At 36.5% G+C, this 18,054-nt stretch overlaps 1 protein-coding gene across 13 annotated transcripts in view; it reads left to right on the top strand.

Moving 5' to 3' along the window:
• The window catches only part of CADPS2 (calcium dependent secretion activator 2), a 364,417-nt gene extending 347,352 nt beyond the window's left edge, over nt 1-17,065 (top strand). For 11 of the 13 annotated variants that reach the window (XM_081957016.1, XM_081957023.1, XM_081957020.1 and 8 more), the window contains 2 exons: nt 14,681-14,785; nt 16,341-17,065. In XM_081957016.1, the coding sequence (XP_081813142.1) occupies nt 14,681-14,785; nt 16,341-16,511 (276 nt within the window). In that variant the 3' untranslated portion in view covers nt 16,512-17,065. The remainder of the gene's footprint in view (nt 1-14,680; nt 14,786-16,340) is intronic. The other 2 variants (XM_081957022.1, XM_081957019.1) reach the window with 1 other exon arrangement.
• Nucleotides 17,066-18,054: the final 989 nt, after the last annotated feature.

Raw genomic sequence — 18,054 nt, 5'->3', positions numbered from 1 at the left:
TGCAGAATCCAAAAGTCAATAAATACTTTCCTAAACATGTATTACTTCTGGAATACTACACTACAGAGAAACCTCATAGTCAAGAGATTTTCCTCAGTGCCTTTATTTTCAAGCTTAAAGCAGGAATAGTAAAGTCGGTAGAATGTTCTATTTTAGTAGCAGTAATTATCATGGAGCAAATAGGAAATAATTCTTCTGTAAATCCAGGACTCTATCCTTAAGGATTTTCTAGATAATGCCAGCCTACTGTTTAATGTTTGGAAGGACTTTCATAGAATGGCAACTCTCACTGACCTTCCTGCATCATCAACTCTTGAGTACTGATTAAGCATCCCTACCTAGCGGAAATGCATTAATCTAGCATTGAGGTTACACAAGTGTGAAAGCAGTCATTAGGTACACTCCCAGATGGAGATCTCCTGGCAGTACCAATCAAAGGGTATTGTGCAAGCTTTTTTTTCCCCTTGAGCTGTTTTTTCCCTGAACTTTTTCGGGCAGGGAAGAGTTCAAAGTTAAAGACAATGTTTTCTGTAGAGTTTTTAAAAAGTTCATGAACAAGGTATTATCTGGAAGCACTTTAGATTAAAATTGTGGGGGAAAACAAAATGCTACTTTAAAAAAAGTCAGCTCAGAGCTGGTCATCTATGGACTACAATCAGATTTCCAAGAATAACTGGTTTTTCACAGAGTACTGTGCAGCTCCATCAATAAATCCTGGAAGCAACAATACAGATGTGGGATTGTACACTTTTTCCTAATTTTGGAGGTTAGTAAAAATCAACAACCTCAATCCATAGTTCCCTCAACTGGACTAAATTCCCTTTGGACAGAATGGAATTAAAAAGTGGTCTCTAATAACTTGGAGAGCCTTAAGGTATCATTATGCATTTTAAAATTCCTCATATCAGCCTGAAAATGTTTCCCCTGCCATTCCAGTGATATATTAGCATCTCAGGATATGCTTCCTTCAGTCTTCATTTAAAATGTAACTCCCAGGTAGAAAATAATAATAATGTACAACTTAGATAGTAGGAATGAGATGAAGGAATATTTACAAGCACAGTGGGAATAGTAATGGGTGGAAGCAATGGGTGAAAACTAATCAAGGAGAGAAGCAACTTAGAACTAAGGAGAAATTTCCTGACAGTTAGAACAATTAATCAGTGGAACAGCTTGCCTCCAGAAGTTGTGAATGCTACAACACTGGAAGTTTTTAAGAAGAGATTGGACAACCACTTGTCTGACGTGGTGTAGGATTTCCTGCCTAAGCAGGGGGTTGGACTAGAAGGCCTCCAAGGTTCCTTCCAACTCTGTTATTTATTCTAGTACCCAAAACACTTCAATTCTGCACATAAGTGTGGTTTAAAAAATGTAACACAGTTACATTTAATCTTCTCTTCCCACGAATGTCCTTGCTTGCCATCTCAGTTTACTCTTGGTGGGTAACTCAATGTATTTGCTCCTGTTTGTTAAGTTTTTATATTAGGGGCCTTTCAAATAGTATTCTGAAAAGTAGAACACATGGTCCCCCTAATGCAGTATCTTCTCATTTGAAATACTTGTTTATAATTGATCTGGACTCAGTGAAAATGAAAAAAAAAGACTGTTAACATATTACCAGCAAGTTATACAACAAATTCATATTTCAAATAGAAATATAAGTAAGACTGCATTGTGACTTAGAAACATTTGTAATTAGCTTTTTTTTAGATTAAAGCAACAAATTCATAGATTGTGCTATTTTTGCACATTTTAAAAATTATATTTAAATCTTTCAATATTGTGTTCAAGTTAAAGATTTTATTTATGAGACTTCCTACTGAATGTACATTTCATTTTTCAGAACTTTATTTTAATGTTACAGAGTCTGCAATATTAATTCTCAGGCATGAATGTTAAAATACGTATTACTTTTCAATAGTATCCTTTCCTCAAAAATCCTATTAAATCTGAATCCAAAGTTACTAATCATACTATGGAGAACTGCAGAATGATTTTATTGTATTCAATGCTAAAATTTTGATCATTATATTGAAAACATCTAACATAGTATTTGTATGCCTTTTGGGGGGCATTTGTTGAATGATAGAAGAATAGCTGCTGTCAGTTGACTTTTTTATTGATCAGTTTGAAGTATGTCTTACAAACAATTCAATACTGAAAAGGGTTGGGGAGTTGTTGTTTTTTCTCTCTAAAAATGTAAATGTTCACTGTTTAAAATTGCTCATTCTCAGATTACAGTCTGTCAAGTTAGTTTCAGTTCATCATCATTTTCTGTGTTAAATTATCATTTGTAGGTTTGAGCTTTGACAAAAAAAACGTTCTTCTTTTGATCTCAATTATATGCCAGGACAACACCTGCAAGCTAAAACTGGGTGGGAAGCTGTTCAAAAGTCCTCTTCTCGCACCCAAAACCTGCATGGGAATGAAGGTCTAAGAAATCTGAGTGAAGCGTACCTAATTCCCAGAGAAACTCCACAAGATAATGCATTGTAGCGTGTTGAGCTGTTTATTTCTTTGATAAATCAAAATAATCTTCAGGAAATATGTGGACTTCTGCTATCAGGTTTCCAGAAACTGGATAGGAACATAACTGTCACTTGGCACAACCCCAAAAATAGATTTCTTGGGGTTTTTTTTTCCTGATGCACCTGGACATATGTGGCAGGTCTGGGAGAATCAGCTAATTAACAACATAGGCTTAAACAGGCACCTCATCTGGCAATGCAGTTAGTTGCCTGATGGTGCTCAGCAGGGCTTGGTAGTGCTTTTTATTTTTCTGTCCTAATGGTCTGCTGCCCACCTAATTTTGCCTTATTGTCAACTACTACTTACCGCAGCTTGAGGCCCTCCCAGGAGGCTAAATTATTATCAAAGGATTAGGGAGATGTAGCCTTGTAGCTCTGACATTTCTGATTACTTGTCTATGCCAGAACACTAATTAGCTGTGACTAATTAAGAAAAATGTTCCTGCCATAGAAAACCATTTAAAAGAACTGAGAAGTAGAAAGAAAGGTAGAAAGAAAGAAATTCAAGAGCTGAGCAGTGCTCAGATTTGCTGATACTCTTTACATTTCTACTGAGCTTTAACTCACCTTTAATTATGCCTAATTTTTTTTACGGCTGCCATAGACAATAAAAGAAAATAAGAATCCGTCTGAGATTCTTTATTTAAAGGAGCAAAATAATTGACTCCTTTAACACGCTTTGTAGCATCAGGTTTTCCCTATAGAGCATGAAAGAGCAAATCTTGTAAATTTTCAAACATGTTAACAGACTGTTGTGGGAGAAACCAACCTCACACACATGCGCACGCGTGTGCAGGCACAAAGCACAATTCACAGACGCTGTTGGGAGCAGCCCCCTATTTTCTCACTAGGGCCTGTGCGAATTCCTCACAAACATTACTCAAATAAGAGGAGGAAGGGCAGCCGGTAGGCTTAATAGACTGCTTTGTCAGTAAGTCACTTATGAAATACATTTCCAATTCTTTGTATTATTCCATCTTTTATGATATACGTGAGTCTGCTTTAATGTATAAAATAATAACTCTGGAATTTTGCCCCACACTTTGTAAAGATGAAACAATGAAAAATTGGCTTTCTTGGTATTTATTCTCTGCCAATCTTAGAAAAGAAAGTAAATATCAAATAAAGTAATGTTATAATAATATATTAAACTATATTTTTAGAATTAAATACTTTTTTTAAAAAAACTTCGTAAAAATTCAAGTCAAAGTTTCATAAAGTGTCTCCAAACTCTTTTAGTATGTGTTTGTTCTGTATTGTAAAGGTAAGCTCATTTTTAACGAAAAAAAATAAATGTTACTTGGTTAATAAATTACAAACCTAAGGCACTTTTCCCACTTACTTTTCAGAATTAAGATTTCAATATGCAATGCTAAGAGAATTCACACTACTCCATTTATCTGAATACTTCTTTCCCCCTTGAACCTGGTTTCAGAATTAAACTATAGTTTAAAGATTCTAATACCACTAATGTTCTCATGCCTCTGAATTACAGTAATGGCTTGATGGTCTTTAATTTGTTATCTTGTCAGGTTGTAGATAGAAACATTACCCTTAGGATTTCAGATCCATGTTATCTAATCCAGATAAAACCTGTAGTGTTTTTATATCTTGGCTTTCTTTATATTATTCAAGTTGATCAAGTTAAGTATAACTCTTTTCTCTTAGTGGGCAATCATTCCTTTCATTATCCAATCAGCAGGTTATACCTTTAGAATGAGTCCCGCCATTTCATCTCTTTGACCTCTTCCAACGTTCCTATATGTGAGGAACAAGAATCCTTCCAAAAGCATTTTGGGGTATTTGTGTAAATTAAAATATAGTGTGCATTCTGTAGAAGAAAAGAGGGGGAAAATTGTTCAGTGAAATAGTTACATTTCCAAAACATCATTGATAGTATTCTTGTCAAACAGCTTTGTCATGCATTGTATGACTGAAGATTTAAAAATTCATAACATTTGTTTAGCATTATAAAATGCATTTGAATCATGGAATAGTTTTGTATGTGCTGTAACATTATGGTGTTGCAGTACATGAGTGTATATAAATAAATTTATTAATAAGCTAATTTTACAAATAAATAAACAGGAAAATGTTTTTAGAAATGAGTTTTAAATGAACCACATTGTCTTCCTTTTAAAAAAATAGCCACTATGACCAGAATGTTTGAGAGGGAAAGAGAAAAGTTCTTACATTTTTGTAATTTAGAATTGAACTCATCAACTGAAAACGCTATGTTTGTCTCCCAGGATAAGAACAAAAAGAGAATCATAATTACATATACATTTTACTGTGGTATCTTTATAAGTAGTATAGAAGTATCTTACAGAGATCAATAGAATGCATCCAGCTGCAACAGCTCTGAAACTCTAAGCAAATCTGATAGAAAGTGTTAACTGGGCCTGCTGTCCTCTGTGTAGTAAAGAAAAATCAATAGATTCTCTACCATTTGGATTGTCTTAGGTCATATGTTTTCCACCATGAAATGCCAGGCAAAGGCACCATTGAGGGTTTATTGATTTCCTCATGTACTGTAAATATATATACACTTAATCAGCAGGAAAAGCTCACAGTTTTGCAGCCAACTATGCATTGCTAGTGCCTTGACTATGAACCCTGCATGTGTTACGCTAGCTTTTTAAAAGTTTGCCACTACTCATGGCCAATAATTTTGCTCCCAAATCATAGATCAAATAAAAGGAGCTCTCCCCTGAAGCATCTTTTCAAAGCTTATTGAACGTATGAACCAAATATTTAACATTTGTTACATTAAAAATCTATTAAAACATTAAAACAGTTCAACTTCATTTCCTCTGAGTGAAATTAAATGACCAACTGCTGATTATGGCCAAAAGCGTGGCTGCACTTTTGAGAAACAGAAGCATCGTAGTTGAGTAACTATGGAAGTATGCAGAAATTCAAGGCACTAAGAAAAAAGGGGAGAGACAGAAAAAAATAAAATGAAAGCAGTCTGATTCATGTGGCCTCTTGTCAATTACCATAGGAAAGTAGAGTTTGACTTCTTGAGTCTTGCAGGAATGGGGACCTCTGTCCCTCTTGATAGTCCTGACTTACAATTCCAATGCTCAACCCAGTGGTTGTGTTGGCTGAAGCTGCTGGGGAGGTATAATTAGAAATTTTGGAAAGCTAACTCACATCTTCTTACAACTTTGTATCCTAGAGCAGTGTTTTTCAACCTTGGCAACTTGAAGATGTCTGGACTTCAACTCCCAGAATTCCCCAGCCAGCATTCGCTGGCTGGGGAATTCTGGGAGTTGAAGTCCAGACATCTTCAAGTTGCCAAGGTTGAAAAACACTGTCCTAGAGCAGTGACTTCCAACAGAATAGTGGTAATAGTCTGTGGTGCAGGCACTATAATAGATGCTTTTTTGAAACACCCAAAATTTCACGAGTTCATCAAATGTTGCAAGAGTTTAGCATTCTTTATTTGAGCCATAAAATTTATACTTATGTCCCTTTAAGTTGGGGCTCTGCAGACATTATGTGAAAGAGTCATGTATGCCGTGTCCACAGGTGTTGCATTGCCAACCAATGGCTCTAAATGATGCTCTTCAAACTTTTCAGTGAGAATATAGTAATTTTAAAAGAAAAGATTGGGAACTGCTGCTTATAGGAAGTTATACCTGGTTGGTATTCACAGCGAGCAGTTATACTGCAATAGTTTTACAGGTCTTCACAATGAAAAAAGAGTTTGCCATAGACCATGAAAGAGAATACAAACTGTGTTGCCCTGCCCAATTTTCTTAAAGAAAATGCCATGCTATCTTTTTTATTAAAAATAATAACTTGTGTTATTAATTTATTATAATTCTATTGAGCTGCTTTTTGCCTTATTTCATAGTAATCAAAGAAGGGCAAGGAGTTTACATAAGAAGACAGCAAATATCCTTTGGATATTCTGTGGTTACCTTAACTCCAGTGGATTCAGCTGGTCAAGGGTGAAAGTGATTATGAAATATGTTTACAAATACCCACCTATTATGCAGTTGGGAGAGGGGTTTCTTATCATAAAATAAATGAATATTGGTATTTGATCATGCAAACATGAGCTTGCTTTAAAGATTAATATTTTTCAGATAGCTGTTTCAGATTCTGATGCTGGTGGAATGAGCTGTCTACTCTAAAGAGGGGAGCAATATCATTAAAAAAAAGAACTAATTATTATAGTGATTGCTGTTTTGCCTTTCACCAAAGCTGAAAAGCATTTCAGAAGAGGGCTAAAATGAAATGATCCTAGGCTAGGATATTTAGGCTAATCCCGTTTTTGAAGCACATGCAGGGTTAACCTATGCCCTTGCCAAATTGGTATGGTCCTAGATTCTCTATTGGTAATGGGGCTAGTTTGAGAATCGGGTCCCAAATTTAGGGCTACTTTTGCTGTTTTGGATATATTTCTGATTTTTCTAAATAGCACTGCCTCCTTCCTTGCTATCGGCTAACTCAAGTGAATTTCTCCAGTGAGATCCTTTTTTGAAATAAAACAATAGTAAAAGGTTAGATTGGAACACAAATTGTTGAAGAAAGGAGATGTGCAAAACAATGTTTTAGAAATTAGAACTCTCATTAAAGAACTTTGCATATGCCGACTCCAGTGCACACATTTTCACATGAGCATCACAGCCTTTATGTTCAAGACCGTTGCCATAAATATTTAGGAAAATCTAATGCTACATATATATATATATATATGTGTGTGTGTGTGTGTGTGTGTGTGTGTGTGTGTGTGTGTGTTGTATTTGTGCTGATAAATAAATAAAGGGAGACTAGTATAGATCTATTTCAAGCTATTTAGCTCTCATCAGCTAGCCATACCCTTACTGGGATTTGAACCTGGGCTGTATTACATATTAGGCATATTTGGGCATACCAGGGGTTGTAATATATATATATATATATATATATATATATATATATATATATATATATATATGTGTGTGTGTGTGTGTGTGTGTGTGTGTGTGTGTGTGTGTGTGTGTGTGTGTGTGTGTGTGTGTGTGTGTGTGTGTGTGTGTGTGTGTGTGTGTGTGTGTGTGTGTGTGTGTGTGTGTGTGTGTAAAACTTCTGAATTTTATAGTCTCTTGAAGGTATGTGTAATAAACAGCATTCATAATAAATGGCAGATGACCACTAAAATGTTTTCATTTTAGTGGTCATTTCATTGTGAAGCAGAAGGAGATCATTTGGAAATGGACTTTGTAACCAATGGGCTCCAAGCAACTATCCTAAAAAGAACTGTCAGCATAGATGGACTTTGCCCCGACTATAGCTGCCGAGGAATAAATCCCATCCCGATTCCCCACCATTTCCTTTATTTCTGAGGCTATGAAGTATTGCTATTGACGGAAACCATAATAACTTGATGGTGGGGTGGGGGGAGACAGTGGAAAGGTCAGGGACATGAGCAAATGCACAAGGCATTCCCCTCCATCTAGTTTTCTCTCTCCAACATTTTAGCTATCTGCCTTAAAAATCCAGAATGAAGCATGTGGATTTTATAACCATGGTTTAAATCATTTAGGAAGTTCACATGGTTTAGAAGTTATTGTTCTGTGTGGGAATCAGCTGAGCCATTCACACAGACACAACAGCAGTGTTCCTGTCCTGAGACTAATGTAATGTAATTACAAACAAACAGAGTAATTGTGTAAAATTAATTCTGACACAAATGCAGAGCTTTACAGATGTGATCTACCGATGCACATTAACACAAGCAGAATTGCTTTTAGCCAATATTCATTTCAAGTGCATTGGTAGGGATTAGGAAACTATAAATTAGCCAATCTATGATAATTAGTGGGGTGAATTTGCCATAATAGAAATTGCAATCAGTTAATAGGCAGTTTCAATGCTAAAAGCCAAAATTTAAGAGAAAAGTCAAGAGGCTTAATAGGATGTTGATTTTGAACCACATGGATAATGAAGAACACTCAAATGAATAAAGAGTCATTTGCTGTGATATTTTATGCATGGCCATCTGATACAGTTGGATACAATTGATAGACTCCTCATAGTGGTCCATAATGTTCTATCATAAATGTAAATATTTAAGTATCTGAAATGTTCTAGTATAATCTTTCAAATTATATTTTCTTTTCATTTCAAGTCAGTTTTGGAAGCATTTTTATGCATCCATGTTGCTTACATTTGAAAACACTTAATTTTGCAAAGCACATAAATATATGAAAGAAACTTAAATTGTGAGTGATGATGAGATTTATGTATGTTATGAGATGTTTCCATGTAATTATTTTGATCAGTCATATTCTCCTTAAGACATGATTGCTGTAAATTTACTGGGAGCAGAGATATGTATAAATAGAAGCTTTCTAAAAATATTCTATAATGTGCGGATGGCTGGGTTCTTTTTTTCAGGGATCATATATAATACAAAATTCTCTAAATACAGTTTGTGCTACACAGTTTTTTACTTTTTCGCTGAATGATTCTAGCTTTATCAGTTTAAACGCTATTTTATTTTTCTTTCCTTTCTACACTGGATTAAATCACCTTCTTGTTATTAAAAAATCATTTCAGAATGTTTAAAGTTGTTTTTAATTTCTGATCAGTGCTACGCTTTTGTCCAGGAGTGAGTTGCTAAAATATTCTAGCATCCAAAAACACAGTCTTGTATTTATCAACATAGTATTTAGGCATTGTCTATTTTAATCGGCAGATATGTCAGAGGACTATGTAGCCTTTGTTAGATGTGTATCTAATATCACCAATGAAATCTATTAGGATTTTTATAATAGCAGCTCCTAATTATTCAATCAACTTTAAAATTGGGGGCTATTGTTGTGTTTCCCTGTTAATTTTACCATTGCCGCTTTGTGCCCTAATGTAGGACAAAAGTGCTGATCCATCTTAAACAAAGCTCCCATTTCTTGCCTCCTCTTCATCAAAAAACACATTCTGTCAGTGGCGGTTGCCAGAAGAACCTACCTAAAGAAGAACTGTATGTGGTCCAATGATTCAGAAATAGAAATATCGGAGCTGAATAGACTGCTGCTTTGTGTATTACTACATGTAGAGTTTTCATTCCAGGTAGCAAACAGCTGCATCTTTTTAAAAAAAATAGAAAAGAAATAAAGAAGAGAGAGGGAGAAATCTGGAGTGCATGATTTCAAAAGACAAGTTATTACATCTATTAATTGCTCTTAAAACATTAGAAAGAGTTGAGAGAAAAGAGGGAGATAAGGATTGTGAATATTGAACATATTTGTTTTGTATTTTCCAATGGTCAACAGAATAATGAAATTCCTTAACTACTTCTCTTTAACTTGCCTAAGAAAGCTCGGTAGGTTGCTAAATCTCTTTTCACTAACACTGCCGAGAAACAACTTTAATCCTTGTTAGAAAATTGCCGAGTCTACAGCTGACAAAGAGCTCATGCTTGTTCTATTGTTAGTCTTCCCGGACCCTGAGAGTGGAGCCCTTTACAGCTGCATGGATCCAGCCTGGCTCAGCTGTACTATTTAGGAGAGGAGGGTTTGTCAATTTCTATTGACAATGGAGAGAGTTTTTCAGGGCTTGTAGCAGTGCTGAACACAGTTGGGGATCAATGCCAGCCATTCAGCCTGCACCCTCTTTCATTGCTTTGGTTTGTTAATTCAAGACTAAAGGTCCTCCGAGGAGGTGTAGGATGTTTAAGACGGCTGATGAACTGAAAGCGTTTATGGCTCTGGCATGGCAATTTCCATAGGCAGTGGCAACTATTGGCACGGAGGGGGCTGTGTCCTTGTTGACCCTCTTGTTATTAAAAATGCACAAGTGCTGCGCTTCTCAATATTTCAACACTCTTTCATTGTCAATACCACCTTCTGAGCCCTTCAGCTTGTTACTTGCTCTAAAGATCTTCTTAGATTGGGTTTGAAAACTTCACCTTAAACACTAGATTAGACTGATGTTCTGTTTTCCGTGCTCCTGTTGATTTGTTGAACCTTCCCAGGGCTGAAAAGCAAGTAGCAGCTTGATGGGGAGACGGGCTGCTAATATGATTTACCAGTCTACAGTCATGCACAATAAGTGTGAATAAATACAGGGGTCTTGCAGAGTCAACCCTAGCCTTTCTTTTTTCCTCTCTAAAAAAAAAAAGAACTTCAAAAGAGATATTTCAAGGGAAAATGAAGTGAGTAATACATGTCCTTACAGGAGCTGACTGCACTAGCAAGAGAAGGAGGGGTAAAACCCATTTTATTTTTAAATGGTTGGCTGCTGTCATGCTCCAGTGTGAAAAAAATACAGAGAAGATACACATTCTGTTTTTATTTTATGTTCGACCACGGCATCCAAAAATAATAATACTACAGGCTTGACATCAGGGGGCATTATAATGCTTTTTTTCAATTGTTTCCCCGTCAGGCTTAAAAGAATGTGATTCTAGTATAAGGGATGGAGACTGAAAAAATGTATTCAAAGGCTTTTCCATGCCTGGAGGGTAATTTTGGGAAGTTTGATCTCTTGAAAATAGAATGCACTAATATTAAAAGACCTTTCCTTTACAAAAAAAAAAAAAAACCACCCAAAGATTGCCAGCTGCCTGTCAACATCTCTTCGACCTAATGAAGAAATTGCTTTGTTCATGTTGCAGGGTAGGCCAGGGCCCTTCTCTTTTTGTGTCTGCCCTCTTAAGCTATTGTGATTTTAGAGGTCTTAGAAGGGGATGATTTGGCTAAAATTAGGGAGGAGGGAGGCAAAGGGCTGGTAAATTTCATCCAGTGTTTCCTCTTTTTTCATCTCTTTAATTTGAATAGCAATTACCCCAGTAAATATTGTTCTCTACAAGCCAGCATTATCAAGAGATGTCAGTCCTAGAATTATGAGAGGCATGAATAAATAGTTGGAACTTATTTTTGAACATTTTCCTAACTGACATAACTGAACTACGAAAGACACAATAAATGGGATGTGCAGCATGGTTTAAAAGGTGATACAATGAAAGCAATGGACAAAGCAATTAACTGTGTTTATTCCATGAAGAATATTGTGTTCCCATAATAAATCCACAAATTTTGATCCAACTCGGTTTATGAAAGATTATTCCTAGAGTAAATACAGTTAATTGCTTTGTCCATTGCTTTCATTGTATTACCTTTAAACCATGCTACACATTCCATTTATTGTGACTTTCGTAGTTCAGTTATGTTAGTTAGGAAAAATGTTCAAAAATAAGTTCCAACTACTTATTCTGAATGTCATAAAAGAAATATGCAAATGCTATAATCTTTATCCATATTTTTGCTTTAAAATACGCTAATGCATATTTACTGGGAATTCTGGGCAAATTGGGGGGGGGTTGTTTTGTTTTGCTGTCCCACAGACAGCTATTTTATATTAATAAATAAGTGAGAGATGTAAAATACTGCAGAAAAACATTCTCCGGTATTAATGTTGCATGATTAATATTAAAATAGTGTGATAATTATTTACAATTAAAACCTTTCACTTTGCATCTCATTATAAGTAGCCATGGACAATGAAGGAAAATGGTAAATTTCAACTAGACTAAATTAAAGGCTGTTAGTTTCCTTCTCCATATTTGTGGTGCCTTGCATATTTGGATGGGATAGAAGCTTGGCCCCATCTTTTTATATGCATTTGTGTGGTTGGAGTTCTGGTCTATTCATGCAACCCTATTAATTTCCTTTCATAGAATTACAAATTGAAGCACTTGTCACAGTAACTGTGGTTTGCTCATTTGTGCAAGAAGCACCACTTTGGCTCTTGACTAATTGTTTGATGCCCAGTCTCCTTTGCATAACTGGTGAGCTCCCCCTCCTCAACTGAGGGTCTTTCTATAGTGTTCAGCACCAAATCACGTGGGTACCTCTGAGGTTAATTTGTCTAAAAGTCTGGTTGATAAGAGAACAGATTGGACCTATCATATTGCATGTAACAATGAACAGATACAAAAGAACAAATGGCAATTAAGAGATTTATCAGGTGAGTGTGAATTTATCACCACAAGTGAATTGACTTAGATGCCATCTGTTAAGCTACATGATACTCATATTAATGTGCCTGACAGGATTCATTGAATGCCACCTGTTAGCCATGGGTTAAAATTCAGAATTACTTTTATATATATACATACACACACGCGCGCGCGCACACACACACACACACACACATGAATAAGATTTCAGAAATATATTTTAAAATGTTATTATCATCTTAAAAAGCTATTTAAGCATATTTTACTCCAATAGAAATATCAGAAGCAAATAAACTACAAAAGAATTCTTATTTTGCATATAATCTAATTGCTTGATCACACCCATCGCAGCTGCCCCTTATCCAGATAATATAGTGTAGTTCCTCGTGCTATTTTATTTTATCATAATTATACAGCTCTTCAACCTATTGAAATTAATATAATTGACTATAGACTTGTGAAACATCACATTCTGCATAGGTTGTATTAATAGTACGGAAGCAACATAATATATGACTAATATTAATCTTTAAAACTGATGCAATTACAATGCCAATTAAAGCACCTGAAAAGAATAGAGAACTTAGAGGTTTGATGGTTTATTCGTGTCAGAAGCATAACAATTAAAATAAGGTATACTATATGACATAAAATTTAAGATATAAAATAAAATGTTAAAATATGTACAAATTAAACAGATCTTCCCCAGAAACTAGAAACATTAATTGCATTCTGTCTTCCTGCCATGAGGTTCTCAAGTGTACACTGATTGGGAACAAAGGGCAGGTATACATATGTGTTGTTGTCTCCATATCACCACAATCACAAAGAGCAGAAGCAACAGGATAGCCCCATTTGCTCAAAGTGTCTTTTGATTTTGTACTCGTGCCCAATCTACTCAATGATTCCCATAATTCCCAGCTTTCATCAGATCCAAGTGCTAGCTTCTCCATTAGTCTTTGTAGCTTTCCAAAGATCCACTCTGCTTTCAAAATCTTCTGTTGACTTACGTTGGAGGTGATGGAAGAAGAGGTCCATGCTTGGTTGATTGGAGGTCGTGCTAGAACTGACATTAGTACACAGTACACAGCAACATAGCCATTGACAAAGAAAAAGGACGACATAAGTTAAACTCTCTTTGTTGTCAATGAAAGTCCCAGATCTCTTTACCTGTAATCATGCAGCTTTTCCTAAGTCTCAGAGTAGTAACTTCTGCTAGGTAGCAACAACTTCAGTGACATCCGTCGAATGGTTTGTCATCTGTGATATCTATTATAAGACCTCATATTTAATACTAACTTTCCCCAGTTATTAATTATCCTTAAAGTGTGTCTTTTGATGGCTTATAAAAGCTCATAAACATAAGTTCAGATTTTCTCTTAGACATGATTTAGCCTCACATACATCAAAGCTATGGAAACCTGGCGAAACAATTTCCCCTTACTCCAGGTCCTAAAGCTGGGGGGGGGGGAATGTTGAGGGCCACAATTATGAACTGAGTGGGAGTATGAAGACAACAACAGCAGTTCATTCTGAGAGGATTTTCTTTCCCTAATTAAATTTGCAGAGCTTACTTTTTTCCCCCTGTAATATCTCCCTCCACCAACTGTTAAAATAGCTATTTCAGGGGAATGTGCATTTAATACTGTTTGATATCATTCCCCACCCCATTCCAGATCCATCTAACCCTAACCCTGCTGTCCTTTAGAAAAGCTTTAAAAACTTAGCTTTTCGAACACACCAGAGGCTAGGGAAATTTATAATTTTGGTTGAGTGATGATGGGTGATTGGATTTTTTATTTTTGTAGTATTTCCCGAGTGGCTCAATAGTTTAGCACTTAGCTTGTATCTGTATTATGTTTCCAATTCTATACACCACCTTGAGTCTTTTTGTTTGACTTGCATGTTATAAATCTGTTGCTATTATTATTTTCTGTTTACGGGAGGCAAAGGATAAAAAACCCTTGCACACAAATGGGATGCAACTCTGAACAGTTTTTTGCTAATGCATATCAAGACCAACTGAGGTCCAGTTAACCGATTTCCTAGCAACAACACTTGCTATTTTATTAACAGAAATTAAGGCATTATTGAATTCAAGTGCTGATTTGTAGCTATTTCTAAGTGCCCCATTTACCTCTTATTGTCAATTCTGTAAAATTGGACTGGGTATTTTTCCCCTTCTCCTTTTCTGCAGCAGTGGTACAGCAGCTCCATGAAAATCATCTGTGTTTGGCTGGCTGACAGATTAGAGCTCCAGCTTCATATCTACCAGCTGAAGACTCTCATCAAAATAGTAAAGGTAAATATGAGTAGAATGTGATTGCAGTGCAGCATTGGAAACAGAAGCGACAGCAACAAATTATTCCTCTTATTATCAAAAACTTGTAACACCTTGACAGGTGTCAAGACTTTTTGTGGTATTTCTGGAATAGAGATATACTGGTAGGCCTCGACTTAGGACTGATCTTAGTATCCATTTGAAGCTATGGCAGAATCTACAAAATATACTTATGACCTGGATTCGAAGTTCTGACAGCTTCCCTCCATGGTCCCATGGCTGCATTTTAGGTGCTCAGCAACTGCCTGCATTTACAGCCATTTGCAGCTGTAAAAGTCTTTGCAAGAAACAGGCGTTTACTTCTGGTCTCCAGAAAAAGGGGTCCCATAGTGTGCAACGGGGTCGCTTTATGACCACTGTTCATTTTACGACCACTGCATTCCCTTTACGACCACCACAAAAAGTCATGAAACCAGTCTTGATCATGTGATGGCCCGCTTAGTGACCATCACGACTTACTTTAACTACAGGCTCAATTACAGTCATAAATCAAGGACTATTTGTAATGTAAGCTTAGTCCATAGTGCCATTTTTCGCCCAAGTCTCCCATTATTCTTAGCCAACTAACAAGAAGTCTTTTGCGGAACCAGCCTTGGCCCCCTGAGCTAAAATACTGCAGCATGGAAACTGACCTCTGAAGCCACTTAATGAATTATGTAACCGTATAGTTAAAAGATCATCAGAATATATTGAGCTACACAATCAGTGATAATGGCACATAGCATGAATGGAGGCTGATAGTGAGCAGATCCCAGTTTCAAGATAACATGAATGGTAAAACACGTCCGCCTGTAATTTCTATCTGGGGTAATATGGGAATAGAGGTGTGCAAAGGGAATTTAAAATTGGTAGGAAAGTCTTGCATTATTTTATACTAAGCTTTTATTCAGTTTGATTTGGTGTGTACAGATTTTTAACAGAAATGGTGGAAAACAGCTTAACTGTCAGATTGTGATCAGCTGAAGAATTAATACTGGCTTCATCAAACTGAACTCATGTTTCAGTTCAGGACTATGGTGGGGAATTTGTGCTGGACTTGAAATGCCTAAGAATTTGTGCTGCTGGCCATCCCTCTTTTGTCCTGAGGTGGCTTGTGATGTCACAGAAACTTTACAAAACTACATTAATCCAGTTGAGGTGATCAGGAAACAATATCCTGCATACAAAATAAGCAGCCCAGCAAGTATCTAACGAACGTGAAACTATCCAGGACTCAAAATCTGTAATAAGAAAACCCAAACCTTTTTAAAGCACTTATTGTAACAATGTAGAGTTTAAAACTTTTCTTTAAAAAAAAAACCTACTATCCCAGCCTTTCTTTTGCTGCCTGTAACACTTTATTAACAGACGCAGCCTATCATGTGACATTTTTTATCAATGAATCTTTCATTTTTTTCTTCTGCCGGTAGAACCATTCCCAACATACCTTTCTGAAATACAATCTTAGTCAATGGGCTGCATCTTATATACCAGTTGTTCTTAATCTTGAGTTTTGTTTTTGTTTGTTTTGCTACAGAAAACCTATCGAGACTTTCGGTTACAGGGCGTGCTGGAAGGAACCCTGAACAGTAAAACGTACAACACAGTCCATAGCCGTCTCACAGTAGAAGAAGCCACCGTTTCTGTATCCAATGGTAGTGGACTGCAAGGCATCACCATGAAAGACAGCGATGAAGAAGAAGGCTGATGTTTTATGTCTCTCCCAAGTATTTGTTTCATAACTTGTCCCCATGTTTGAATGTATGTTTTGCCTTACTGCCCGGGTACTGCAATGTGAGCTCCTCCCATTTGAAGGAAAGAGAAAAAGGGACCTGTGATAAATAACATAAGAAGGGAGGTGGTGAGGAGCAGTGCTCATGCCAAGGACATTCTGACATCCGTAGATTTTGCATCTTTTGCCATGTGGCTTTGCTTTGTACTGTGAGAATGCCAATAAGGAGTCAGAGCTCCCCTTGTGATTCATTTCCTTTTGTTTGTATTGTTGCAGTCTCTTGCCATACCTTCAGTGCAGCATGCCCCTGTGCAGAATGCAAACTGCAGACACCACCTAACCCTTTCGGCAGCCGTTCTTAGAAATTCTTCCATTTTACTGTTCACAGCCAATACTGTGGCACTTCAGAAAGAGTGAAACCCCACCTGTATTTTCTATATGGTCTGATGCTGCTGTGGTTTTGCTTTCCGAGGAAGTTGTATTTTTGCTCTTTCATTATCAGGTGAAACATTAAAAATCTTACTCTTGTATCTTAGTGTTTTGATATGGCTACAATGTAAGGGCAGGAGAATTTCAAGGACTCCTGGGAAAGTACCCAGGAAACAATATTTGAAGTGTTGCTTCTTCAAATCTTTTGCTTCTTTTGCACAGTGGAGAAAAAATATTGTCATCTTGTGGGGGTGTCAGAAAGCTTGTCCTGGTTCTTCTGTGTCTCTGTGGAAACATGCAAGCAATAAGAACTTTCTCTGTATCTAGCCCATATTTATATAAAACTCTGAACTTAAGAGATGATTGTCGTATGTGAAACAATTTGACCTCCTGTGTAAAATCAAAATTTTACACTTGCTTGTGATTAGTTGCTTTATATAAAGAACTGTCTATAAGAAAACACACAATTCATTTATAGGAATACAAAAATGAAAGTCTCCAAACAGAATAGGGGTGTGTGTGTGTGTGTGTGTGTGTGTGTGTGTCCCCATATGTACATCTTCAAATCAAATGTATGCATTTTCCCCTATTGACAATTAGAATTGCTCCAAAGACATCAGGAACACTGCTGCTCAAAGAAGGCTGTGTGGGAAGGAAACATCACTTATCTTTCTATTGACCCTTAATTTAGCAGTGAAGTGTTTTTCTCCAATGAATTCCTTGAACAATTTAGAATCTTGGTTGCTTATACCAACCGTTCTTTGCAAAGGCAGGCCATGCAACTTCACGGCTGTTGTGTAAGGACAAAGGACCGAAGAATTGCAAAGTAGCAAGCTTTCAAGCTGGTTTCATTTTGTTTTGTTTTTAAGCACTCGTGTAAACTATGCCGAACATGGGCAAACAAGATGCCCTTCAACAGGACCTGGCTACTTGTAAAAGTGGCACTCATTCCCCAAAGAAATTAAAATACATCTGTTTAGGAAGTGGATGGGAGCCCAAGAAATACTCTGTGCAAGCATACTGTCTGCACAGACATCTCTTTACCTCGGTTTAGTTTTTCTATCTTCAGGCTTTCTTCTGAAATAAAGTT

This window comes from Natrix helvetica (genome assembly GCF_964273705.1).
Source record: "Natrix helvetica genome assembly, chromosome: 6".
Taxonomy (NCBI): domain Eukaryota; kingdom Metazoa; phylum Chordata; class Lepidosauria; order Squamata; family Natricidae; genus Natrix; species Natrix helvetica.
The sequence above is the reverse complement of the archived record's forward strand: the minus strand, read 5'-3'. Positions and strand labels throughout refer to the sequence as shown.